Here is a 23394-nt window from a genome sequence, read left to right as displayed (position 1 = left end):
CAAAAACCTGCCTGTGATAATAAAACACCTATTCAGCTAGACTGACAACTCCTGTTGGAAAAGGATCCATTAAAAGGTATCTGTCCTCAAAATGTTCATGCAATACCTTCCCCTTTAAAAGGATAGACAAAGACTGATTGGTCAAAATACAGAGGTATACACAGCTGGGGTTTTACTTTTAAATTCAGACAAACCCATAAACCCTAAAAATCCAACAGTTTGGTCTGCATGCAAGACTCAATCAAGATCTGCCGGGCACCTCCCATTGCACTAGCAACAAGGACACACCCATATTTAATTAAATGAGCAGCGCTTTAACTGCAAGGTCTCCTCATCCACGGCCAGAGGAACAGTAGTAAAAGTGGGAGGAGGGGGAGGAGTGACGTTGTGGCTGCAAAGGCAGCGTAGCACTTATTTCCCAATGCCAGAAATGCATATAATAGTAACTTAGAGCACCCCAAAAAACATTTCCAAATGACAAACTGAGGTTTACTTCAAATCAGCTTTAACTTCGGAAACAATCCCACAACGCCCTGCAGTCAGCGTCACATGGTGAATGAAAAACGTAGTAAAAACGTGGGATACATTTGTGAGAATGAGGTGGGTGAATTGGACGTCTCCTCATCAATCTGCGAGGCAAATCTAATTCCTGAGAAATTCCACAGCTATCAGTAATGGAAGGAAGGCTTCAGCAAGAAGTTGCTTCTCAAAGTAGATGCTGTCCCTACCATTAGCGTGGCTTCTAAAACATCTCAAACAGCCAGTAGCACTAGCAGAGACTGAGCATGGTCACTGGCATGGAAGTAAACCGGGTAAATGCAAGCAGCATTTCAGAGAAGCCCAGCAGCCAGGCTTTCTTTGGAGGTGTGGATTGTGGATTTTGGTCAATCTGGAAAGTTAATTTCTGGAGCTCACCGTGAATTGTGTTTTGGGAGCTGCTGGCTGTCTGTACTCGGGCTCTGTGTGTGTGTGTGTGTGTGTGTGTGTGTGTGTGTGTGTATGGTTCGTCAGATGGATCCACGCGTGTGGATGGAGACCTCCAGCATAATTTTATTCTGCTATATCTGCTATGGGCTAGGGCATCTCGAATATATTGCCTACAGTCCAACAGATATTAGGAATGGAATATGGAAACCAGAGTTTTTCATGTGTTTGTGGTGGCTGCAAGTTGCAATAATTCGGTCGTTCTGTGGCTCTGGGGGGAGTTTTCTATACGGCCTTCTGAGTGCGGGCTAAAATGAAATGTAATCCTTCGGGCCATGGATCTGATCGTGGATCGAATAGCATTTCGGAGAAGCCCCAGAGCCATGCTTTCTTTGTAGGGGTGGATTGTATATTTTAGGATCAATGCGGTCAGTTGCTTCTTGTTGAAGCAGATTACATTAGCTTGCTATAGCTAGCTATCCTCTTCCACCATTTCTGAATGAATTTGTGGCTATCCTTCTAGCTATCAAAATAAGTGAGCTAGATTTTGTTTGTGTACTGCCATATGTTTGTCACTGGTATGGCTAGTAAATATCCTAAACCTATCCAGTTAGACAAGCTAAAACCGTGGAGAGGAGCCGGATAGAATTCACTTTCTGTTTCATCTGCTGCTGGCTTGCTAATGTTCACTCATAACTTTTTACACAATGTAAATTGATGAAATTCTATAAATATTGTAATTGTGTCAATATGTTGTGAATATTGCAGAAAAATCCTCACAGCCACTGGGTGAGCACCAGCTTGCCATGTACAGTAGGCTACAGGCAATATGTTCCTCCACCGTGCGAATCATAGAATTTACCATCTTGCATTCGGGACTTTCCGGCAGCCTTCGTGGATTTTATATGCAGAGAGCATAAATTGTACAATTGTAAACTTACAAAATAATTGTTCAAGTTAGAACCCACACAAATGAGTTAATATACAGCACCAACTACATATCTGATAAGGTCCGTTATCTACTACCTGGACATGAAGTGGGGGAAAACACGGCCCATTCATTTTCAAATCAACCATTCCCTGCCGTGCACCAGTTTTGTCCTTAGCCGTAAAGGGATTGATATGGAGCATATGGTCGCTGTGTTTCAAATCCAAGGCCTTGTTTTACCAACTCCCCTCAGGTTTAATGCCTGTGTCTGGGTGTGTGTGCTGCGCTACAGCCAATTAACATGCCGGAGTGACAAGCTGCAAATCACAGCACAGAATATGCCTGAGCCTGCCTCTCTAATTGCCGGGCTTTCTCACTAACTTAAGTAAATAAGAGTGTTGGTGCAGGACAGCTCAGCATGTGTGCATGTTGTCCCTTACACAATGCAACCAGTTTTGTCAATAATTGAAGGGAATATGGATTGCTTACATGTGGACGAGAAATGCATTTTTGATGCGTTTTGACAGGGACATGCATAAAATGGGCATTTGGATTTTACATTTTAGCAGATGCTCTGACTTCCAGTAGTGAAAGCATATATGTTCATAATTGTTCATACTGGTCCCTCGTGGGAATCGAACCCACAACCCTGGCATTGCAAGCGCCATGCTCTACCAACTGAGCCACACGGAACCCTTTTATTTTTCAATTTTAGTTTGAGCATTTACTTTGTAACCATAATGAATGATGTGTGGAGCACAAATGGTGATGATCATCCCTTTCAATTGATCCGAGTATGTGCAGCGGAGCATGCCCAATTTGCCTGGAGTGAGGCCTTCTCGCCAGCTTCAATTTCGCTCCAGTACCGCTCACTTCACTTCGCGAGCTCAAGGCATGACCAGCCCAGCATGCATATGTAGGCTACTTGTGTGCTGCTATAAACCCTTGCTTGAGCTACTGTTATGGAGTTTTCAGAAAGAAACTGATAAAACAGGTGCATAATCAAGGTGACAAAGATGAGGAGTACCAAGAGCAAGAACGGGAGTGAGGTGATGTAGTGTCCACAACTAAAGAATCATTCTAGAATCTGGGAAGTTATATGCCTAAAAACCTTCAGGCCAACCACTCTGCCCAGACCTGGCAAGAGTCACCTGAAGGGTGTTGAGCATCCTCAGTGTCTCAGCAAGGGCGGATATGGTATTCTCCAATGCTGGCCTGATCTCCAGGCACCATCGCATGAGCCTGAAGTCACAGACTCGTGTTTCTAAAAGTGAACTGAAAGGCACTGAAGACTGAACCGGAGGTGAGTTCACCTTCCAACAGGACAACGACCCTAAGCACACAGCCAAGACAACGCAGGAGTGGCTTCGGGACAAGTCTCTGAATGTCCTTGAGTGGCCCAGCCAGAGCCCAGACTTGAACCCGATCTAACATCTCTGGAGAGACCTGAAAATAACTGTGCAGCGATGCTCCCCATCCAACCTGACTGTGCTTGAGAAACTCCCCAAATACCGGTGTGCAAAGCTTGTAGCGTCATACCCGCGTCATACCCAAGGAGACTTGAGGCTGTAATCGCTGCCAAAGGTGCTTCAACAAAGTTGGGTAAAGGATCTGAATACTTATGGAAATGTAATATCAGGTTTTTATTTTTAATATATAAACAAAAATAAAATAAACTGTTTTTGCTTAGTCATTATGGGGTATTGTGTGTAGATTGATGAGGAAAATGTTTTATTTAATCCCGTTTAGAATAAGGATGTATCTAAAAAGCATATTTAATAAATAATTGATCAAATGAGGAATATTTCTGACAGTTTGTCCTTACCCAGGTCTCATTTAAGACTCCATAATGTAGGCCGAGGTGCTACACTTAACAAAAATATAAATGTAACATGTAAAGTTGTCACGCCCTGATCAGTTTCACCTGTCTTTGTGCTTGTCTCCACCCCCCTCCAGGTGTTGCCCATCTTCTCCATTATCCCGTGTACTTATACCTGTGTTTTCTGTTTGTCTGTTGCCATTTGTCTTGTTTGTCAAGCTTACCAGCGTTTGTCCTGTCTGCTCCTGTCTTTTCCCAGCCTCCTTTACCAAGATAACCCATTACCTGACAGGTGTGGCATATCAAGAAGCTGATTAAACAGCATGATCATTACACAGGTGCACATTGTGCTGGGGAAAATAAAAGGCCACTAAAATGTGGAGTTCTGTCACACAACGCAACAGATGTGAGAGGCAGCGCCGGAGAAGATGGCTGACGTTTTACGTGCGCCTAACCGATTGCGTTTTCATTTTTTGCAAGTAATTATTTTACTTATTTTGTACATAATGTTGCTGCTATGCATATATGTAAGGAACTCAAATGAGCTGTATTTCGCCATTAGCAAACAGAATAACGCTCATCCAAAACGCACTCCTAGTGGCCGGGGACTTTAATGCAGGGAAACTTAAATCTGTTTTACCAAATGTCTATCAGCATGTTAGACCACCTTTACTCCACACACAGAGAAGCGTACAAAGCTCTCCCTCATACTCATTTAGGCAAATCTGACCATAATTCTATCATCCTGATTCCTGCTTACAAGCAAAAATGTAAGCAGGAAGCAGCAGTGACTCGGTCAATAAGAAAGTGGTCAGATGAAGCAGATGCTATACTATAGGACTGCTTTGCTAGCACGGGCTGGAATATGTTCTGGGATTCTTCCGATGGCATTGAGGAGTACACCACATCGGTCATTGGCTTCATCAATAAGTGCATCGATGACGTCGCCCCCACAGTGACCGTACGTACATACCCCGACCAGAAGCCATGGATTACAGGCAAAATCCACACTGAGCTAAAGGGTAGAGCTGCCGCTTCCAAGGAGCAGGACTCTAACCTGGAAGCTTATAAGAAATCCTGCTATGCCCTCCGACAAACCATCAAAACAGTGTCAGTGCCTACCAGACAGTGCCTACCAGACAAGCTAAACTACTTCTATGCTCGCTTCGAGGCAAATAACACTGAAACATGCATGAGCGCATCAGCTGTTCTGGACGACTGTGTGATCACGCTCTCCGCAGCCGCTGTGAGTAAGACCTTTAAACAGGTCAATATTCACAAGGACGCAAGGCCAGAAAGATTACCATTAAGTTTGCTGATGACACAACAGTGGTAGGCCTGATCACCGATAACTACGAGACAGCCTGTAGGGAAGAGTTCAGAGACCTGGCCGTGTGGTGCCAGGACAACAACCTCTCACTCAACGTGATCAAGACCAAGGAGATGATTGCGAACTACAGGAAAAGGATAACCGAGCACGCCCCCATTCTCGTTGACGGGGTGCAGGAGGAGAGCTTCAAGTTCCTTGACGTTCACATCAACAACAAACTAGAATGGTCCAAGCACACCAAGACCGTAATGAAGAGGGCACGACAAAGCCTATTCCCCCTCAGGAGAGATTTGGCATGGGTCCTCAGATCCTCAAAAGGTTTTACAGCGGCACCATTGGCAACTACTCTGCAAGGCACTACATAGGGTAGTGTGTACGGCCCAGTACATCACTGGGGCCAAGCTTCCTGACATCCAGGACATCAATACCAGGCGGTGTCAGAGGAAGGCCCTAAAAATTGCCAAAGACTCCAGCCACCCTAGTCAGACCGTTCTCTCTGCTACCGTACGGCAAGCGGTACCAGAGCGCCAAGTCTAGGTCCAAGAGGCGTCTTAACAGCTTCTACCCCCAAGCCATAAGACCCCCCTGTCTTTTACGCAGCTGCTAATCTGTTATTATCTATGCATAGTCACCTTAATAACTCTACATACATGTACAAATTACCTCAATTACCTCAGCTAACCGGTGCCCCCGCACCTTGACTCTGTACCGGTACCCCCTGTATATAGCCTCACTATTGTTATTTTACTGCTGCTGTGTAATTATTTGTTACTTTTATTTGTATTTTTTTAACTGCATTGTTGGTTAGGGGCTTGTAAGAAATAATTTCTCTGTAAGGTCTACGACACCTGTTGTATTCGGCACATGTGACTAATACAATTTGATGTCTCCAGTTGAGGGAGTGTGCATTTGGCATCCTGACTGCAGGAATGCCCACCAGAGCTGTTGCCAGATAATTACATGTTTATTTCTTTACCATAAGCCACCTCCAACGTTGTTTTAGAGAATTTGGCAGTACGTCCAAACGGCCTCACAACACATGTAACCACGCCAGCCCAGGACCTCACCTGTGGGATCGTCTGAGATCAGTTACAAAACTGTGGATTTGCACAACTGAATCATTTCTGCACAAACTGTCAGAAACAGTCTCAGGGAAGCTAATTTGAGTGCTTGTTGTCCTCACCCGGGTCTTGACCTGACTGGCGTCGTAACCGACCTCAGTGGGCAAATGCTAACCTTCAATGGCCCCCGAAACGCTGAGGAAGTGCGCTCTTCACGGATGAATCCAGGTTTCAACAGTACTGGGCAGATGGCATCAGGTGGGCAAGCAGTTTGCTGAAGTCAACATTGTGAACAGAGTGCCCCATGGTAGTGGTGAGGTTATGGTATGGGCAGTCAAAAGCTACAGACAACAAACACAATTGCACTTTACTGATAGCGATTTGAATGCACAGAGATACCATGATGAGATCCTGAGGCCCATTGTCGTGCCATTCATCCACCACCATCACCTCATGTTTCAGCATGATAATTAACGGTCCCATGTCGCAAGGATCTGTACACAATTCCTGGAAGCTGAAAATGTCTCAGTTCTTCCATGACCTGCATACCCAGACATGTCACCTCATTGAGCATGTTTTGGACGCTCTGGATGGACGAGTACAACAGCGTGTTCCAGTTCCCGCCAATATCCAGCAACTTCGCACAGCCATTGCAGAGGAGTGGGACAACATTCCACAGGCCACAATCATCAACCTGATCAAGTCTATCCGAAGGAGCAGGTGCGAGAGGCTGCCATAATCGTCTTCAGCGCCCAGGGAATGGTGAGTTAACTGTCTTGTTCAGGGGCAGAACAACAGATTTTTACCTTGTCAGCTCGGAGATTCAATCTAGCAACCTTTCGGTTACTGGCCCAACGCTCTAAACACTAGGCTACCTGCCACCCAGTCATGTGAAATCTATCGATTATGGCCCCCAAAAAATATTTCAAATTGACTGATTTCCTTTGAACTGTAACTCAGTAAAATCTTTGAAATTGTTGCATGTTGCATTTATATTTTTGTTCAGTGTACAAAGCAAACATTGGTGTCAAAGTTCTACCGCTTGCACTGTAATACAGTATGAGTATTTTAATTTCAATAAAATATATATTTTTTTTACATTGATTAAAACATTTTAAAAAGAAAATGAATATTGAAAACAAACTATTTTGGATTTTGCTAATTATTCTATATTGTTGAACATATTCTATGGGTATATCAAAGTTTCAGAGTGGGATCTCTGCTAGTTTTAAAGTTATGGCCCATTTTATACAGAGAAATTAGAATAGAAGGCAATGTAACCAATCACAGCCCTTCTTTTACTCGTATCATTGTGCATCCTGCAAATTACCAGCATAGGGTGTCCATTTTGAATCCATTTTCACATTCACTCTGTTGTAATGCTTAAATTGGATCATAATGTCAATCATAAAATGTGTTTTTTCAATATTCATGTTAATATTTTACAATATTCATAAATTAATGTAAAACAAAATGTTACTGAAATCAAAATACTACTCATATTACAGAGCAAGTGGTAAAGCTTCATTTGACACCAATTGCTGCTTTGTAGCACCTACAGATGAAATATTATGGAGTCTTAAAGGAGGCCAAGGTAAGGCCAAAATGTCAGAAGTATGCCAACTTTGATACATTATTTCTCAATTATGCTTTTAGATATAAATGTCATGAAAATCCCCCAAATCCTGTCATTTTTTGTCCTGGTTTCATATGGAATCCCTCTAAACCACAATAACGACCGTTCGTCTTAAGCCACAGCCAGGTAAAAGCCATTACGGTAGAGTAGAGTGTTGCTTCTTTAACATTACTTACCAGGTTCAACATCTATCAATGAAGGTATAAAAAGGATGAAGAATTTGGAGGGACATTTAAATGCATGTCTGTTTTCTGTTCCAGTCGACCGGGCACCCTTTAAGATATACATCATTTTCAAGGTATGATCCCTAAGCGAACGCCATGATTAAATCATCAGAGAGAGGGTGAAAGAGAGAGGAAAAGATGGATGGATGGAGGAGGTAGAGGCTCACCTCTACAAGCACCCCACCTCTGGAGGCCAACTGAAATTACCTTGATTTATTAGGTCTGAATCACGTCTGCACCCCACTCTCATAAATTCAAGGCCAAAGCTTCCAGATAGTTTTGATGATCAATAAAACATAATTGGATTTTTCACACATATTTGACCAGAAGTATTATAAAACCAGATGGAAAACTGTAAATTCTGTGTTTTAATGCCCGTCAATGGCACCTTCGGTAAATAAATCTCTCTGAAATGGCTATGGGCCTTTTATGTGTGATGTACTGTACTGATAAAATGTTATAATCGTTTCAAATTGACACCTCCAATGTCTCTGGGTCTTTTCTATGGTGAGAGAAACATTCTCTCCTTGATACAGAAATAAATAAGCAGATGAAATACAGAACACCCCTAACAAAAGGATCTCCAGTTATGACATTAACCATTTACACTCCACATTAAATCCCATTCAGATTTCAATAAAAGTGTTATGCAGTGTTGTACGCCATTAATAAAAAAATGTATCCCAATCTTTAACAAGAGAAAACATACTCCTGAGCATCGTAAAAGAAGTGGAGAGAGAGAACACTCCATTAAATCAATTATGTCTGCTGCCAGAGTCTAGGCGAGGGATAATTACTTAGGGGGGGGGGGACGATCAGGGACTAACCTAATGATGATGCCCTTTCTTATACTACTCGACTTGATGAAGCTGCAGCTCCTATGGGAGTGAAAACACAGCAACCATATACAGAGATGGAGAGGAAGAGAGGGGTGGTATAAAGAGAGAGAGGGGGAGAGAGAAAGAGAGTGGTAGAGAAAGAGGGGAGAGAGAGAGTGAGAGAAGGGAGAGAGAATGAAAGAGGGACAGTGAAAGAGGTATGAGGGAGAGAGAGATGGGGCAGGTGGCAGCGGGGGGGGGATTAGCCGTAGGGGTCAGTTGCTTTCTCACCTAGCTTAACTGCTGCGAAATGAGCCGAGGCCGTCAGGAAATTAACGAGGCGAGACGGAAGCAGCCTCGCCGGCGCTCTGACCTTCTTCTCTCTTTTGACACACACACGCGCACACACACCCGTGCGTACAAACAAACACACGTCCTCGCAATTCATCTTGGTCTCTTGCACTGCCTCTCTCTCCCTCTCACTCCCATTTCTATGTCCTGATACTTTATCCAAGTGAATACAATTTAAGCTCTGTTTTAGTAGTCATGAATGTACTCAGTTGTGCTGCTTCTGTAAACTCTTAATTACTCCCTCTTTCTCCTACTTCTCTGCCCTTCATCTCTCCTTTTCATCTCATTTACTTACTCCTTTCTCTCCTTCTCAGTTACTCCATTACTTACTTCATCCTCTCTCCCTCCCTCTTTCTCTCTCGCAGCATGGAGAGCAGTGAATTATCATCCCCTGTGCATTTCCACTTAACTGAGAGGGCTTCCTTTGAACTTTGCGGGCGAAGCCCTGCGCAGTCCACTGTTGTTCAGTGCAAATGAATGGGAGATGCGCTTGGGAAGCAAGAGAGAGAGAGAGAGAGAAAGTAAAATAGCTGCTCGTGCTGTCTGAAGAGAGCCTCGATGGATTTTCACTATCAGTGGCACTTTGAACAGAGATAAGCGCAAGTTCTCGACTCGAAGAAAAGATCAGGCTCGATCAAATAGCATTGATCCTCAGACCTTGGACAACAGAGAACAAACAACTGTAAATCGGTCAAAAAACAAGGGCCGCAAAAGAGCCCCTGAAGAGGAAAATACTGTACTTTCACTTAATTCCAAGAGAACATCTTAATGCTGTCAATAACGACTTAACTAGAGGACTAAGCGACCATAGGGAGGAACATTGTTCAGACTAAAAATTAGATTGGTGGTGAGGTTGAGAAAGGACTCTCCTCAGAATTCTGCTGTCTATCAAAATGTACCCATATAATTGGATAGAGGGCACCAGGCCTCGAATTTCCCAGTGGCAACGACGGCTATGGCCGCCGATGACCCCTTGTGTGGTTGTAATGTCCCCAAAAACAATCCATGCCTTGCGGAAAAAGTGGCCATTGTGCCCTTGGGCTGAATATAATAATTATAATTCCCTTCTCCCGACTGCCAATCGCAGTGCTCCAAAGCACCTATCACTCAGGTGGCTCACTTGAGATATCTCAATTCTGATAAGCCAATGCAGTCACATGATCGGTTCCTTTCCAAAAGGCCTAGCAGCTCCGGAGTAGGCTACAAGTGAAGACGGAAAAATCGGGGATGCAACGGCACACGTCCTTATCCAATTCCAAGGTGCATAGTGAAGATGTTAGAAGAACTGTCCACATTTACTTTGTGTCAGCCAACAAGATGAGTAACAAACAGCAAAAGCACAAACCTACTGTATGTCAATCCACTTTCCTCCATAGTGCAAAAGTACCTATTCTATTGGTCAGCTTGTCATTCTGTGAGAGAAATAAATAACAGACTCAACTGGGACAGTTGTGGGATGATAGATCCCAAATGAATACAACTGTACATAAAATACAACTTTTAAAAGCAAATGAGGCTGCTGCTACAGATCAGAACGATAAACTGTTAGGCTTTCTTCACATTATGAACGCAGCAATGTGCGCACGGCAGTTGTCTATAAGCGCAAATGTTCCAAAATTAAATGATTGAAAAGCACACTGCAAATGCAAGCGTTTCATATGACAGACGAAAATATCCTTTAGAAATGTAGAGAGAGGTAAGATCTAAAGATGGGTTGTTAATATGACTCGGATTGTGTCTTTGGCTGCTGGACAACAAAAGACAGTAGAGAACATGACCGCAATTCTGGGTTCAATATGAGGAATTGTTTTTCAAATAATCCTCTAAGTACAAGTACAGTTGGTGAAACATTACGTCTATGGTTTCAAGATGTTGACCGTCTCTGCTCAGATTGCAAGATGACTGAGGTTGCAGTGCGTAACAGGCCTCGAGTATGTCAACAGAAGCCTTTAAATGTTAATATTAATAATGATCCTATGTTATATTTCTCAAACTTGACAAGCGTTTAGCCTATACAGTATACATGTCATTAAAAGTCTCATTAAAGTTTGGCTACATTTTCAAGCAAGCTGTAGCTGTATTTTTGTACGTTTATATAGATTCTTAGCTAGTGTTTTTTGATTTTCAAATCAATATAATTGGATATTTCGGTTAATGGCTGGCCTAGCAGATGGCCTTGATGCTGGCCTAGCAGATGGCCTTGATGCCCTGGAAGATATCGGGTACCATTTGAAGGCAAAATGGCCTTTGCCCCTAAAATCCAGAAATTCTAGGCCGGAAGGGCACACTTGCCACGGAAGCCTCTTTTGGTGCTCCCCATGTTAATATAGGCTTTCACCATTTAAAAACGTTTAGTTCCCCATTTCAAAATCCAATCCAATCAAATATTATGTCACATGCGCCAAATACAACAGGTGTCAGACCTTTACAGTGAAATGCTTACTTACAAACCCTTACACAACAACGCAGTTAAGAAAAATAAGTGTTAAAGTATTTACTAAAATAAAGTGATGTCAAAAAAAGTCTAAATAAATAGAGAAAAATAACATAATTAATGAGCAACAATAAAATAACAGTAGCGAGACTATATACAGGGGGGTACCGGTACAGATTCAATGTGAGGGGGCACAGTTTAGTTGAGGTAAAATATACATTTTGCTAGAGGTAAAGTGACTATGCATAGATAAAAAACAGCAAACAGCAGCAGCGTAAAAATGTGTGTGTGTGTGGGGGGGGATGCTCTTGATGGTGCAGCAGTAGAACTTCTTGAGGATCTGAGGACCCATGCCTAATCTTTTCAGTATTCTGAGGGGGAATAGGTGTTGTCGTGTCTTCTTCACAACTGTCTTAGTGTGTTTGGACCATGATAGTTTGTTGGTGATGTGGACACCAAGGAACTTGAAGATCTCAACCTGCTCCAATACAGCCTTATCGATGAGAATGGGGGCGTGCTCAGCCCTCCTTTTTCTGTAGTCCACGATCATCTCCTTTGTCTTACTTACGTGGAGCGAGAGGCTGTTATCCTGGCACCACACTGCCAGGTCTCTGACCTCCTCCCTACAGGCTGTCTCATTGTTGTTGGTGATCAGGCCTACCACTGTTGTGTCGTCGGAAAACTTAATGATGGTGTTGGAGTCGTGCCTGGCCGTGCAGTCATGAGTGAACAGGGATTACAGGAGGGGACTGAGCACTCACACCCGAGGGGCCCCCGTGTTGAGGATCAGCGTGGCGGATGTGTTGCTACCTACCCTCACCACCTGGCGGGGGACGTCAGGATGTCCAGGATCCAGTTGCAGAGGGAGGTGCTTAGTCCCAGGGTCCTTAGCTTAGCAATGAGCTTTGACTTCACTATGATGTTGAACGCTGAGCTGTAGTCAATGAACAGCATTCTCACGTAGATGTTTGTTTTGTCCAGGTGGGAAAGGGCAGTGTGGAGTGCAATAGAGATTGTGTCATCTGTAGATCTGTTGGGCGATATGCAAATTAGGGTGGGTCTAGGATTCCTGGGATAAACTGTGTTGATGTGAGCCATGACCAGCCTTTCAAAGCACTTCATGGCTACAGACGGGAGTGCCTTGGGTCGGTAGTCATTTAGGCAGTTTACCTTGGGGTTCTTGGGCACAGGGACTAGTGGTCTGCTTGAAAAATGTTGGTGTTACAGGGACAGGTTGAAAATATCAGTGAAGACACGTCCTGGTAATCCGTCTGGCACTGCAGCCTTGTGAATGTTGACCTGTTTAAAGGTCTTACACACATCAGCTACGGAGAGCGGGATCACACAATCGTCCGGAACAGCTAGTGCTCTCATGCATGCTTCAGTGTTGCTTGCCTCGAAGTGAGCATAGAAGTCATTTAGCTCATCTTGTAGGCTCGTGTCACTGGGCAGATCGTAGACGTGCTTCCCTTTGTAGTCCGAAATAGTTTGAAAGCCATGCCACACCCGACAAGCGTCGAATGCACTTATTGACGAAACCAAATCAAATGTTATTGGTCACATACACATGGTTAGCAGATGTTAATGCGAGTTTAGCAAAATGTTTGTGCTTCTAGCCAGTGACTGATGTTGTTTACTCCTCAATACCATCGGAAGAATCCCGGATACTCTACCTCAGGCGAGCAAATCCTTGAGACTTCCTTAATATTAGATTTCGTGCACCAGCTGTTATTTACAAATAGATACAGACCGCCAGCCCTTGTCTTACAGGAGGCAGCTGTCCTATCTTCCCGATGCACGAAAAACCCAAGCAGCTGTATGTTATCCATGTCGTCATTTTGCCACGACTCGGTGAAACACAAGATATTCGTTTTTAAATGTCCCGTTGGTAGGTTAGTTTTGATCGGAGCTCATCCATTTTATTATCCAATGATTGCACTTTGGCCGTGACACCTTCGGTTGTCCCGCTTCGCATGCAGTTCTCGGCACTCATCTGAGATGGAGTATGTGAAATCTGACACCTCATAGAGAGCGACAAGTTACATTTTCGGGCCTATCCAGACAAAGGATTAAACTCCCCTTGCTGTGAACCTTGCAGCTCCGCTAACAATATGTGTTATTAACCCAGAGACTCTAGCGATTGCAGCAAATGCAGTATCAACTGGATTTTTCTCAACAAGAAAAAATACAAAATCATTTTGTAGAATTTTAACAAGACCACTTTCAACGAGTCAGCAGGCATTTGAATGGCGTCTGTGCTTCGCTCAGAGGACGCTGGGCAGAAATACTCGGTCATCAGTTATATGAAATGGTGCCAATTTTGTACTCTCACTAGGTATGATCATATTAGTATTACAGTTATAAGAAAGGTGAAATGTTTTAAGTAGTTTATAATTTGATTGTTACTATATTTAGAAAGCATTTCAAATCGGTCCTATTCCCATGTAATTTTTCATATTTGTACTGTGTACTTGAGCTTGTGTCCGTAAATGTGACTACATCTCAGCAATTTATAACTATGTTTTACCAGAAAAGGTGAGATTTTAATCTTTCAGACAGTATAAGCATTACTACGTATTGTTTATGGCCCTCTCGGTAAATAATTACTTTTGGGTACGTCTATTTAGGTGTAAATCTACATTTTGACAATTACATTTTAAAGGTTTTAAGGTAGTGAACTTGATGGACCCTCCTGCCAACTCTAGCCTATAACTTATATGGCAATCCAGATCTCCAAACTATTTTCATGAATCTTGAAGAAGTTAAAGACGCAGATGTGTTAACGAGAGGCATAATTACCTGAGAAGAACTCGGTGATGGTGGTCGATTCCCCTTCTCCTGACTGATTCTGCTCCCCACGCACTTCCTTTCCTGAGCAGAGGAAGCACACTCAACTCTATCATGGTCCATACAATATAATACACTACTGGATAGTATATCGATAAGGCTCTGGTATATATATAATATAATGCATCATGTCCAGATAGTATATCGTCATTATCTGCAAAATTCAGAAGAACACAGAATCAGAACTCTGCAGGCCATAGAGTGACAGTGTCTCAGTTTGGTCAGGGAAATGGAATGCGTAGGGCTGGCTATAATATCATGGATACTATTAATGGATTTTGAATACACTTCCCTCACAAAACAAAACACCACCAAGCAGGACAGTGTAGGGAAGAACAATGGCAGACTGAAGACAGCGGAACAGAATGCCTCAAGATAAAAATGTTATATTCAATATCTGTAAATCTGACTAAATATTAGCACTTCACTCCACATACTCGTGGGCAATAAGCTGCAATCTGGATAACAACACAAAACACTAAATTTAGAAGTGTAGAGACCGTCTTGCTAAAGACGATGAATGATAAGTTGGGCATACTTGAACTAGTCGGTAAAGATATACAGGAGTTAAAGTCGAGCCTCGAGGTGAGTGACGAAAAGTCTACGACAATAGAGAAAGAAACAAAAAATCTAAACGCTACAGTCCATACTATTGAAACGGATGTTAAAGAACATGTTTCTGAGAGAAGCCTTACTTGAAATACAGACTAGATCTATGAGAGAAGATATGCTATTAACAGTATTATAGAGAATGAGGACCCAGAGAGAGTAACAAATCCCAGGCAATACTGTCAACAAAATCAAAAGTGTACATCTTTTCGGACAGAGAAACGAGCACCCGATTGTTGCCAAATTTGCATTCTTTAAGGATAAAAATAATGGTTAAAAACCTGGGCAAAAGACTCGCTGGCACGAAGATAGTCATGAATGATCAGTTCCCGAAGGAAATTGCAGAACGGCGCAAAGTTCTGTCCCCACTCTTCAAAGCGAATAGACTAAAAGGGAAACGTGCAGCTCTCGCAGTAGATAAACTGTACATTGATAACCAGCTGTTCTGAGATACTCCATGGCTATTCTAAATATTACAAAGTTCCCATAGAGGAGTAGAATAATGGAACACCCAATACTATTCACGGTAGGAATTGTAAAAAAAATAATAATAATAATAATAATTAACTAAAAATAATAAAATACATAAATTGATGAAGAAATAAACTACAAATACAATATACCATTCAAAATAGGGAATGTTGTAAAATAATTTAGAGTATTTATAAACAGATTAAAGATAGAAGAATATTATTATTTCAATAATGATCCAATCTTCAAATATAAGGCACTGGAACACAAAAGTACTCAAAAGCCCAAAATGAAGTAGGAATCAACATAGTAGAGATAAAAACACACCAAACAGAGGACATAGACGGCACAATGTGGGTATGTGCGGGTGTATATGTGGGCGAGTGTGGTTGTAATGGAAGATGGGGTGTGTGTTTTTGTGATTGGAAAAGTGTGAGTTAAGTGACTGAAAAAAGGGAAAATGGTTGCAAATGCCAGTGTCTGCGAACAAGAGTTGTGAGAGTTTTACATTCTGTGCAGATATGGGATACACATTTAAAAATAAATTACAAAGTCTATTTATTTATTGTCCTATCATGATGGAACGGTGAACCCTGTACCCTAGACACCCATCTGAGCGACCCACACACTAAGGAGAACTCCTTATCTGTTTTATAGGCTTACTGCAAGTAGCCTATACGCAGCCAAGACAAAGATAAACGTGGTCAGAGACTCACTAAAGCAGCATCCTCAACAGTCTGAGCCTGCCTGGCAGTGTTGGTCCAACAGAGCCAAAGCCCCCGGGAGGGTAAGCATAATATACAAGGATTTCTCAAAGCTGCTAGTAAGAACCTTGACGACCTTGTACCTAGCTGGTGGGAATTCCGCTGGAAACCCCCACCCAGGTAGTGGCAATGCTGGCAACACTAGCTGCAGTAACCCATGGGGAGGGGGTCACACTCAGACAATCAGAGAGGGGGAATGATTGTGGCCCTGGCGGCACAATATAATCAAAAGGTCTGACTACTCAGAGACACTTGGGAAAATGGTAACAACGGGGGACCAGCGTGTGTTTGTGTTTCAGGAGTGTATCTGAGCTCCATCGGCCAGGACTTGACATTGGTTAAGCAAATCTCCCCATTCTTGCTCAAATTTTGCATGCCTTCTCAAACGGCTACAATTGTATATGCATTCACACGTCAAGTCTTCTGTTGAGTTGGGCTCGGGGATGGAACAACTGTTGAACATCTGAGCTTGTGGTTGTTTGTGGAGGAAGGGTGTGTATGTATCCCACATCTGTTGCTAAGGGGTAATGATGTCAAGGACAGTATAGGATGAATCACAATAATTGTTTCCCAAAATAATCCGTGCTTGACAAAAAAATATATTTTTGTAATGCCGGTCCTGGTTATAGATAACAATCCTTCGTATGAAGTTCCTACATATTAGTGTTTGTTAATTGAGGAAATAAATTAAGCTATGGAAGATTTTTTTTACATATATATTTTTTGTAATAACAGTATACAATACAACGGAAGTGAGTGTTTTGTAAATACTTCTGGCAGTTAATCTGCTTCTGTTCTGTGGATGGCACTGTGTGCTCTTTTTAAAGGACGGGTCCCAATCTCTCAAAGGCCATAGGATACAGGTGGACAGGGGTGGTCTGCCAGTCACTGGGATGACAATAGCGGAGAACAATTGAAGGTTGACTCAGTTGCTGTGCAAATATCATGGTACAGATACAGTATATAGACACTCAATCATTGTGGTACATTTTAATGGTAAGTTTACAAACATATATAATGATAAATAGAATTGAAACTTGAATATCATTATGGTAAATGGTGAAATAAGTATAGCCGAGTATAATTGTAAGGGCTTAGCAGATAAGACGATCGGTATTTTCCTGGCTAAAAGAGAAGGAATATAATATCGATTGTTTATAGGAAACGCATTCAACAACTTTAGAGATGTGTGGAAAAGGACTGTGGGGGTGAAATATACTTCTACCATGGGCAAAGAAACTCAAAAAGGGTGATGATTTTATTTAATAATAATTTTGATCCGAATGTGCAAATTGCCCAAACCGATCTGCATGTAGATGGTTTCTTTTAAATACACTACCGGTGAAAAGTTTTAAAACACACTCATTCAACATTTTTTCTTTATTTGCATTATTTCCTATATTATATAATAATAGTAAAGACATCAAAATTAGGAAATAACACAAATGGAATCATGTAGTAACCAAAAAAGTGTTAAACAAATATATTTTATATTTGAGGTTCTTTAAACAGACACCCTTCTGGCATTCTCTCAACTAGCTTCATAATGAAGTCACTCGTTAATGCATTGCATTGTTAAAAGTTCATTTGTGGAATTTCTTTCCTTCTTAATGCATTTGAGTCAATCAGTTGTGTTGTGACAAGGCAGGGGGGTATATAAAAGATAGCCCCTATTTGGTAAAAGACCAAGTCCATATTATGGCGAGAACATCTCATATAAGCAAAGGGAAATGACAGTCCATCATTACTTTAAGACATGAAGGTCAGTCAATACGGAAAATTTCTAGAACTTTGAAAGTTTCTTCAAGTGCAGTTGCTAAAAACATTGAGCTCTATGATGAAACTGGCTCTCATGAGGACCGCCACAGGAATGGAAGACCCTGAGTTACCTCTGCTGCAGAGGATAAGTTCATTAGAGTGACCAGCCTCAGAACTTGCAGCCCAAATAAATGCTTCACAGAGTTCAAGTAACAGACACATCTCAACATAAACTGTTCAGAGGAGACTGTGTGAATCAGGCCTTCGTGGTCGAATTGCTGCAAAGAAACCACTACTAAAGAACACCAATAAGAAGAGGAGACTTGCTTGGGCCAAGAAACACAAGCTATGGACAAAAGGCTGTTGCAAATTTGTCCTTTGCGCTGGACTCCAAATTGGAGAAGTTTTGTTCCAACCTCCGTGTCTTTATGAGATGCAGTGTGGGTGAACAGATGATCTCTGCATTCCCATCGTAAAGCATGGAGGTGGTGTTATGGTGTGGGGGTACTTTGCTGCAGACATTGTCTGTGTTTTACTTAGAATTTGAGGCACACCAGCATGACTACTACAACATTCAGCAGCGATACGCCATCCCATCTGGTTTGGGCTTAGTGGGACTATAAACAGGAAGACGAGTGATGGAGTGCTGTATCAAATGACCTGGCCTACACAATCCCCCGACCTCAACCCAATTGAGATGGTTTGGGATGAGTCGGACCACAGAGAGAAGGAAAGGTAGCCAACAAGTGCTCAGCATATGTGGGAACTCCTTCCAGACTGCTGGAAAAGCATTCCAGGTTTTTTTATTTTACCTTTATTTAACTAGGCAAGTCAGTTAAGAACAAATTCTTATTTTCAATGACGGCCTAGTAACAGTGGACTGAGCTTGTTGTCATTGCAGGCAATCTCAACGCTGTGCGTTACAGGGCAGACATCCTCCTCTCTCATGTGGTACCCTTCCTACAGGCTCATCCTGACATGACCCTCTAGCATGACAATGCCACCAGCCATACTGCTTGTTCTGTGGGTGATTTACTGCAAGAAAGGAATGTCAGTGTTCTGCCATGGCCAGCGAAGAACCCAGATGTCAATCCCATTGAGCACGTCTGGGACCTGTTGGATCGGAGGGTGAGGGCTAGGGCCATTCCCCCAGAAATGTCCGGGAACTTGTAGGTGCCTTGGTGGAAGAGTGGGGTAACATCTCACAGCAAGAACTGGCAAATCTGGTGCAGTCCATGAGGAGGAGATGCACTGCAGTACTTAATGCAGCTGGTGGCCACACCAGATACTGACTGTTACTTATTTTGACCCCCCCCCCCCTTTGTTCAGGGACACATTATTCCATTTCTGTTAGTCACATTTCTGTGGAACTTGTTCAGTTTATGGTCTCAGTTAAATCTTATGTTCATACAAATATTTAATATTTAAATAGTTTGCTGAAAATAAACGCAGTTGACAGTGAGGACGCTTCTTTTTTTGCTGAGTTTATTTATAAAAAACCTATATACAGTTGAAGTCGGAAGTTTACATACACCTTAGCCAAATACACTTAAACAAATTTTCACAAAACCTGACATTTAATCCTAGTAAAAATTCCCAATCTTACGACAGTTAGGATCACCACTTTATTTAAAAAATGTGAGATGTAATAGTATAGAGATGTATTTTAGCTTTCATTTCTTTCATCACATTCCCAGTGGGTCAGACGTTTGCATACACTCAATCAGTATTTGGAATCATTGCCTTTAAATTGTTTAACTTGGGTCAAACGTTTTGGGTAGCCTTCCACAAGCTTCCCACAATAGGTTAGGTGAATTCTGACCCATTCCTCCTGACATAGCTGGTGTAACTGAGTCAGGTTTGTAGGCCTCCTTGCTCGCACACGCTTTTTCAGTTCTGCCCACAAATTTTCTATAGGATTGAGGTCAGGGCATTGTGATGGCCACTCCAATATCTTGAATTTGTTGTCCTAAGCCATTTTGCCACAACTTTGGAAGTATGCTTTGGGTCATTGTCCATTTGGAAGACCCATTTGCAACAAAGATTTTAACTTCCTGACTAATGTCTTGAGATGTTGCTTTAATATATCCACATCATTTTCCTTCCTTGAACGCCATCTATTTTGTTAAGTGCACCAGTCCCTCCTGCAGCAAAGCACCCTCACAACATGATGCTGCCACCGCCATGCTTCACGGTTGGCATGGTGTTCTTTGGCTTGCAAGCCTCTTCCTTTTTCCTCCAAACATAACGATGGTCATTATGGCCAAACAGTTCTATTTTTGTTTCATCAGACCAGAGGACATTTCTCCAAAAAGTATGTTTTTTGTCCCCATGTGCAGTTGCAAACTGTAGTCTGGGTTTTTTTAATGGCGGTTTTGGAGCAGTGGCTTCTTCTTTGCCGAGTGGCCTTTCAGGTTATGTCGATATAGGACTCATTTTACTGTGGATATAGATACTTTTGTACTCATTTCCTCCAGCATCTTCACAAGGTCTTTTGCTGTTGTTCTGGCATTGATTTGTACTTTAACGCAAAGTACATTCATCTCTAGGAGACAGAATGAGTCCCCTTCCTGAGAGGTAGGACGGCTGCGTGGTCCAATGGTGTTTATACTTGCGTACTATTGTTTGTACAGATGAACGTGTTACCTTCAGGCATTTGGAAATTGCTCCCAAGGATGAACCAGACTTGTGGAGGTCTACAATTTGTTTTCCTGAGGTCTTGGCCAATTTCTTTTGATTTTCCCATGATGTCAAGAAAAGAGGCACTGAGTTTGAAGGTAGGCCTTGAAATACATCCACAGGTACACCTCCAATCGAATCAAATTATGTCAATTAGCCTATCAGATGCTTCTAAAGACATGACATCATTTTCTGGATTTTTCCAAGCTGTTTAAAGGCACAGTAAACTTAGTGTATGTAAACGTCTGACCCACTGGAATTGTGATACAGTGAATTATAAGTGAAATAATCTGTCTGTAAATAAATGTTGGAAAAATTTGTGTCATGCACAAAGTAGATGTCCTAACCGACTTGCCAAAACTATAGTTTGTTAACAAGAAATGTGTGGAGTGGTTGAAAAACGAGTTTTAAAGACTCCAACCTAAGTGTATGTAAACTACCTACTTTCAACTGCATGTACAGTATATATGGGGGATTTGAAATTATGCAGGAAATTACATTGATAGAAGCCACAATCTATTTGCAATATTAAAGCTGATCCATCCTCCCAAGCACCCAGAACATTGACAAGAGCAATGGAGTGTACCGAACAGCACAACACAAATTAACTTAAAAACCACAACAACATCTGTTTGGAATATCACTGATCCCCTGCCTTCTCCCTTCAACCCGCCTACACACACACACCCTTCTACCACTGCACTACACAATCATTAACATTCTAGACAGCGGGAGGCCTGGCCTCTCATCTCGATGAAGAGGAGCCTCTTGTGTCTTTAATGGACGCCCGTATGAAATATTTATCACCCCTACATCTTGCCTGCCAAGGTAATTGTCTCAAGAATTCTAACGGTAAGCGAAGGGCGGCGTGCTAGCTCCCGGACTCAGGGTGATGGGATGGGCTGGTAGCATGGTGAGTGGGGTGGAACAGCAGCTTAAGGTTAAAGTGGCATTTAGCTGAGATTAATGCTGTTGATCAAATAGTGTCTGAATTGGCGTATGAATTGCAGAGAGCCTTTTTAAAAAGGGGGCCACATATGTGATAGGTTGTATGTGTCGCGATGGCTTGAACATTTGAATAATTTATTGGTTAAAACGGTGTCGATGACAAATGGTATGGATAGTGGATACGACAAATATGATTATTCGTGTTTGTTCACAAGCTTTTCTATAAGAAAGACAGTCTATCCTGTGTTTGCGATTAATTAAACAAATTAAGACATTTTGTTTTTGATTCATCAAACACAACATTTTACTGCCAAGACCTCTGAAGCTGATTGAGACGTCTGTGAAGCCAGATAGACTTGAAACGCTCCATAAAATGGGACCTCCCTGAGGAAAATCCTAAGTAAAGTACATTTCAGCAGCCAAAACATTAAAGATATCTTTATATACACACATACTGGTAGACTCTGCTCTCCAGGCATCTCCTATAAAGAAGCCATGTTTTTTTAAAGAGAGAAAGAAAAAGCAAGAGAAATAGTGAGAGAGAGAGTGAGAGAGTGAGTGTGTGTGTACAAATAACAGAAGGCCCAGTAAACAGTGCGAGAGAAATAAAGGGCGGCGTGGCGAATGACTTGACTATCCCTTACCATCCAGGTAGCTGGGGGTACCCCCCACGAGTGGCGGCCCGTCTGATCCGCTTCCAGACTCCCACTCGCCCTCGGGAAGCAGTGGCGAGTCAGCCTGCGCTGAGCCTGATTTAGCTGCCACCGCAGCCACGGCTAGGGGGGCTGCAGTGTCTATGAAGATCTGGCTTCCAAAGGCTCTCTCCATCAAAGGGTAGCTGACAACCTGAAAGCCACTGAGTGGGGGGAGAGAAATAGATATAAAATAGGAAGAGGGGGAGAGAGCGAGAAGAAATAAGGAGAAATGGGTAGAGAGAAAGGTATAGAAGGGTTAGTAAAAGAGTGTGACAGAGCGAGTGAATGAAAAATAATGAAAACAGAGAGTGCGAGAGATGACACATCCGTGTAATCCACACAGCTCCCAATCTCTAGACTAGAGAACTAGAGACCATGCAATTCAAACACAGCACATCCTGCCAACCATGGGACAAAAAAAAAAGATTAACAAACATGGGCATTGGCGGAAGCAGTGGAAACATGGAACTACGTTGGAATAAAGTTGCGTCATAGAGATTACACTGGAGCGGATAATGTCATTGACCTGCATAGCTCTTGAACAGGGATAGGCAACATTAAGGCTCGAGGACCACATCGAGACTTGTAAATTCAACAGTGACGCAAAAACAAATGTGGACCGATTTATTTGTAAAAATGTATTTGCAGGCTGGAAAAAAAGGACAGTTATTTCAAAATACATCGGTCCATTCAAAAAATAATTTATAATCAGGTTTTAGAAGTTCAAGTGCTGTTTCCCCAATTTATTTATTTTTAAATTGACCGCCGGAGATATTTAATCGGCTTGCCGACCGCATCCACCTATTGCCCATCCCTGCTCTTATGTGCTGATAAAGGCAGCCATCTTGGTCAGGGATACATTTTCTATTTAATTATATGATTGGCATATCCTACAATGGTGTGGGGATGGGTGTTTCCTTGATGTCTTCCATCATCTTCAGCAGGCTCACTGGAGTTGTTGACGGGGAGAGATCACAGAGTCTAATCGCAGTGGATATTTGTAAGACTCTGCCATTTTCACCTGGAAAAAGAAAAGAGATTGTACATGGTTTACAGTTCACACTTCTCAATCAGATGTACACATTGTATTTTTAAAAA

The 23394-nt window shown here is 42.3% G+C and overlaps 1 protein-coding gene and 1 non-coding gene across 8 annotated transcripts in view; both read right to left on the bottom strand.

Moving 5' to 3' along the window:
* LOC118360217 (MORN repeat-containing protein 1-like) overlaps positions 1–23394 on the bottom strand; it is a 110404-nt gene that overhangs the window by 71470 nt on the left and 15540 nt on the right. For 6 of the 7 annotated variants that reach the window (XR_004820828.2, XM_035739484.2, XM_035739486.2 and 3 more), the window contains 3 exons: positions 23191–23317; positions 22246–22457; positions 14325–14396 (listed from right to left, as the gene is read on the bottom strand). Coding sequence is in view for 6 of the 7 variants with exons in the window: in XM_035739484.2 (XP_035595377.1) it covers positions 14325–14396; positions 22246–22457; positions 23191–23317 (411 nt within the window). In the remaining variant the exon portion in view is untranslated. The remainder of the gene's footprint in view (positions 1–14324; positions 14397–22245; positions 22458–23190; positions 23318–23394) is intronic. The other variant, XM_035739485.2, reaches the window with a different exon arrangement.
* trnaa-ugc (transfer RNA alanine (anticodon UGC)) lies at positions 2472–2547 on the bottom strand. Its single transcript has one exon. It is a non-coding gene; the product is annotated as a tRNA-Ala (tRNA).

This window comes from Oncorhynchus keta, chromosome 27 (assembly GCF_023373465.1).
Source record: "Oncorhynchus keta strain PuntledgeMale-10-30-2019 chromosome 27, Oket_V2, whole genome shotgun sequence".
NCBI classification, from domain to species: Eukaryota; Metazoa; Chordata; class Actinopteri; order Salmoniformes; family Salmonidae; genus Oncorhynchus; species Oncorhynchus keta.
This window is presented reverse-complemented; position numbering and strand designations above follow the sequence as displayed.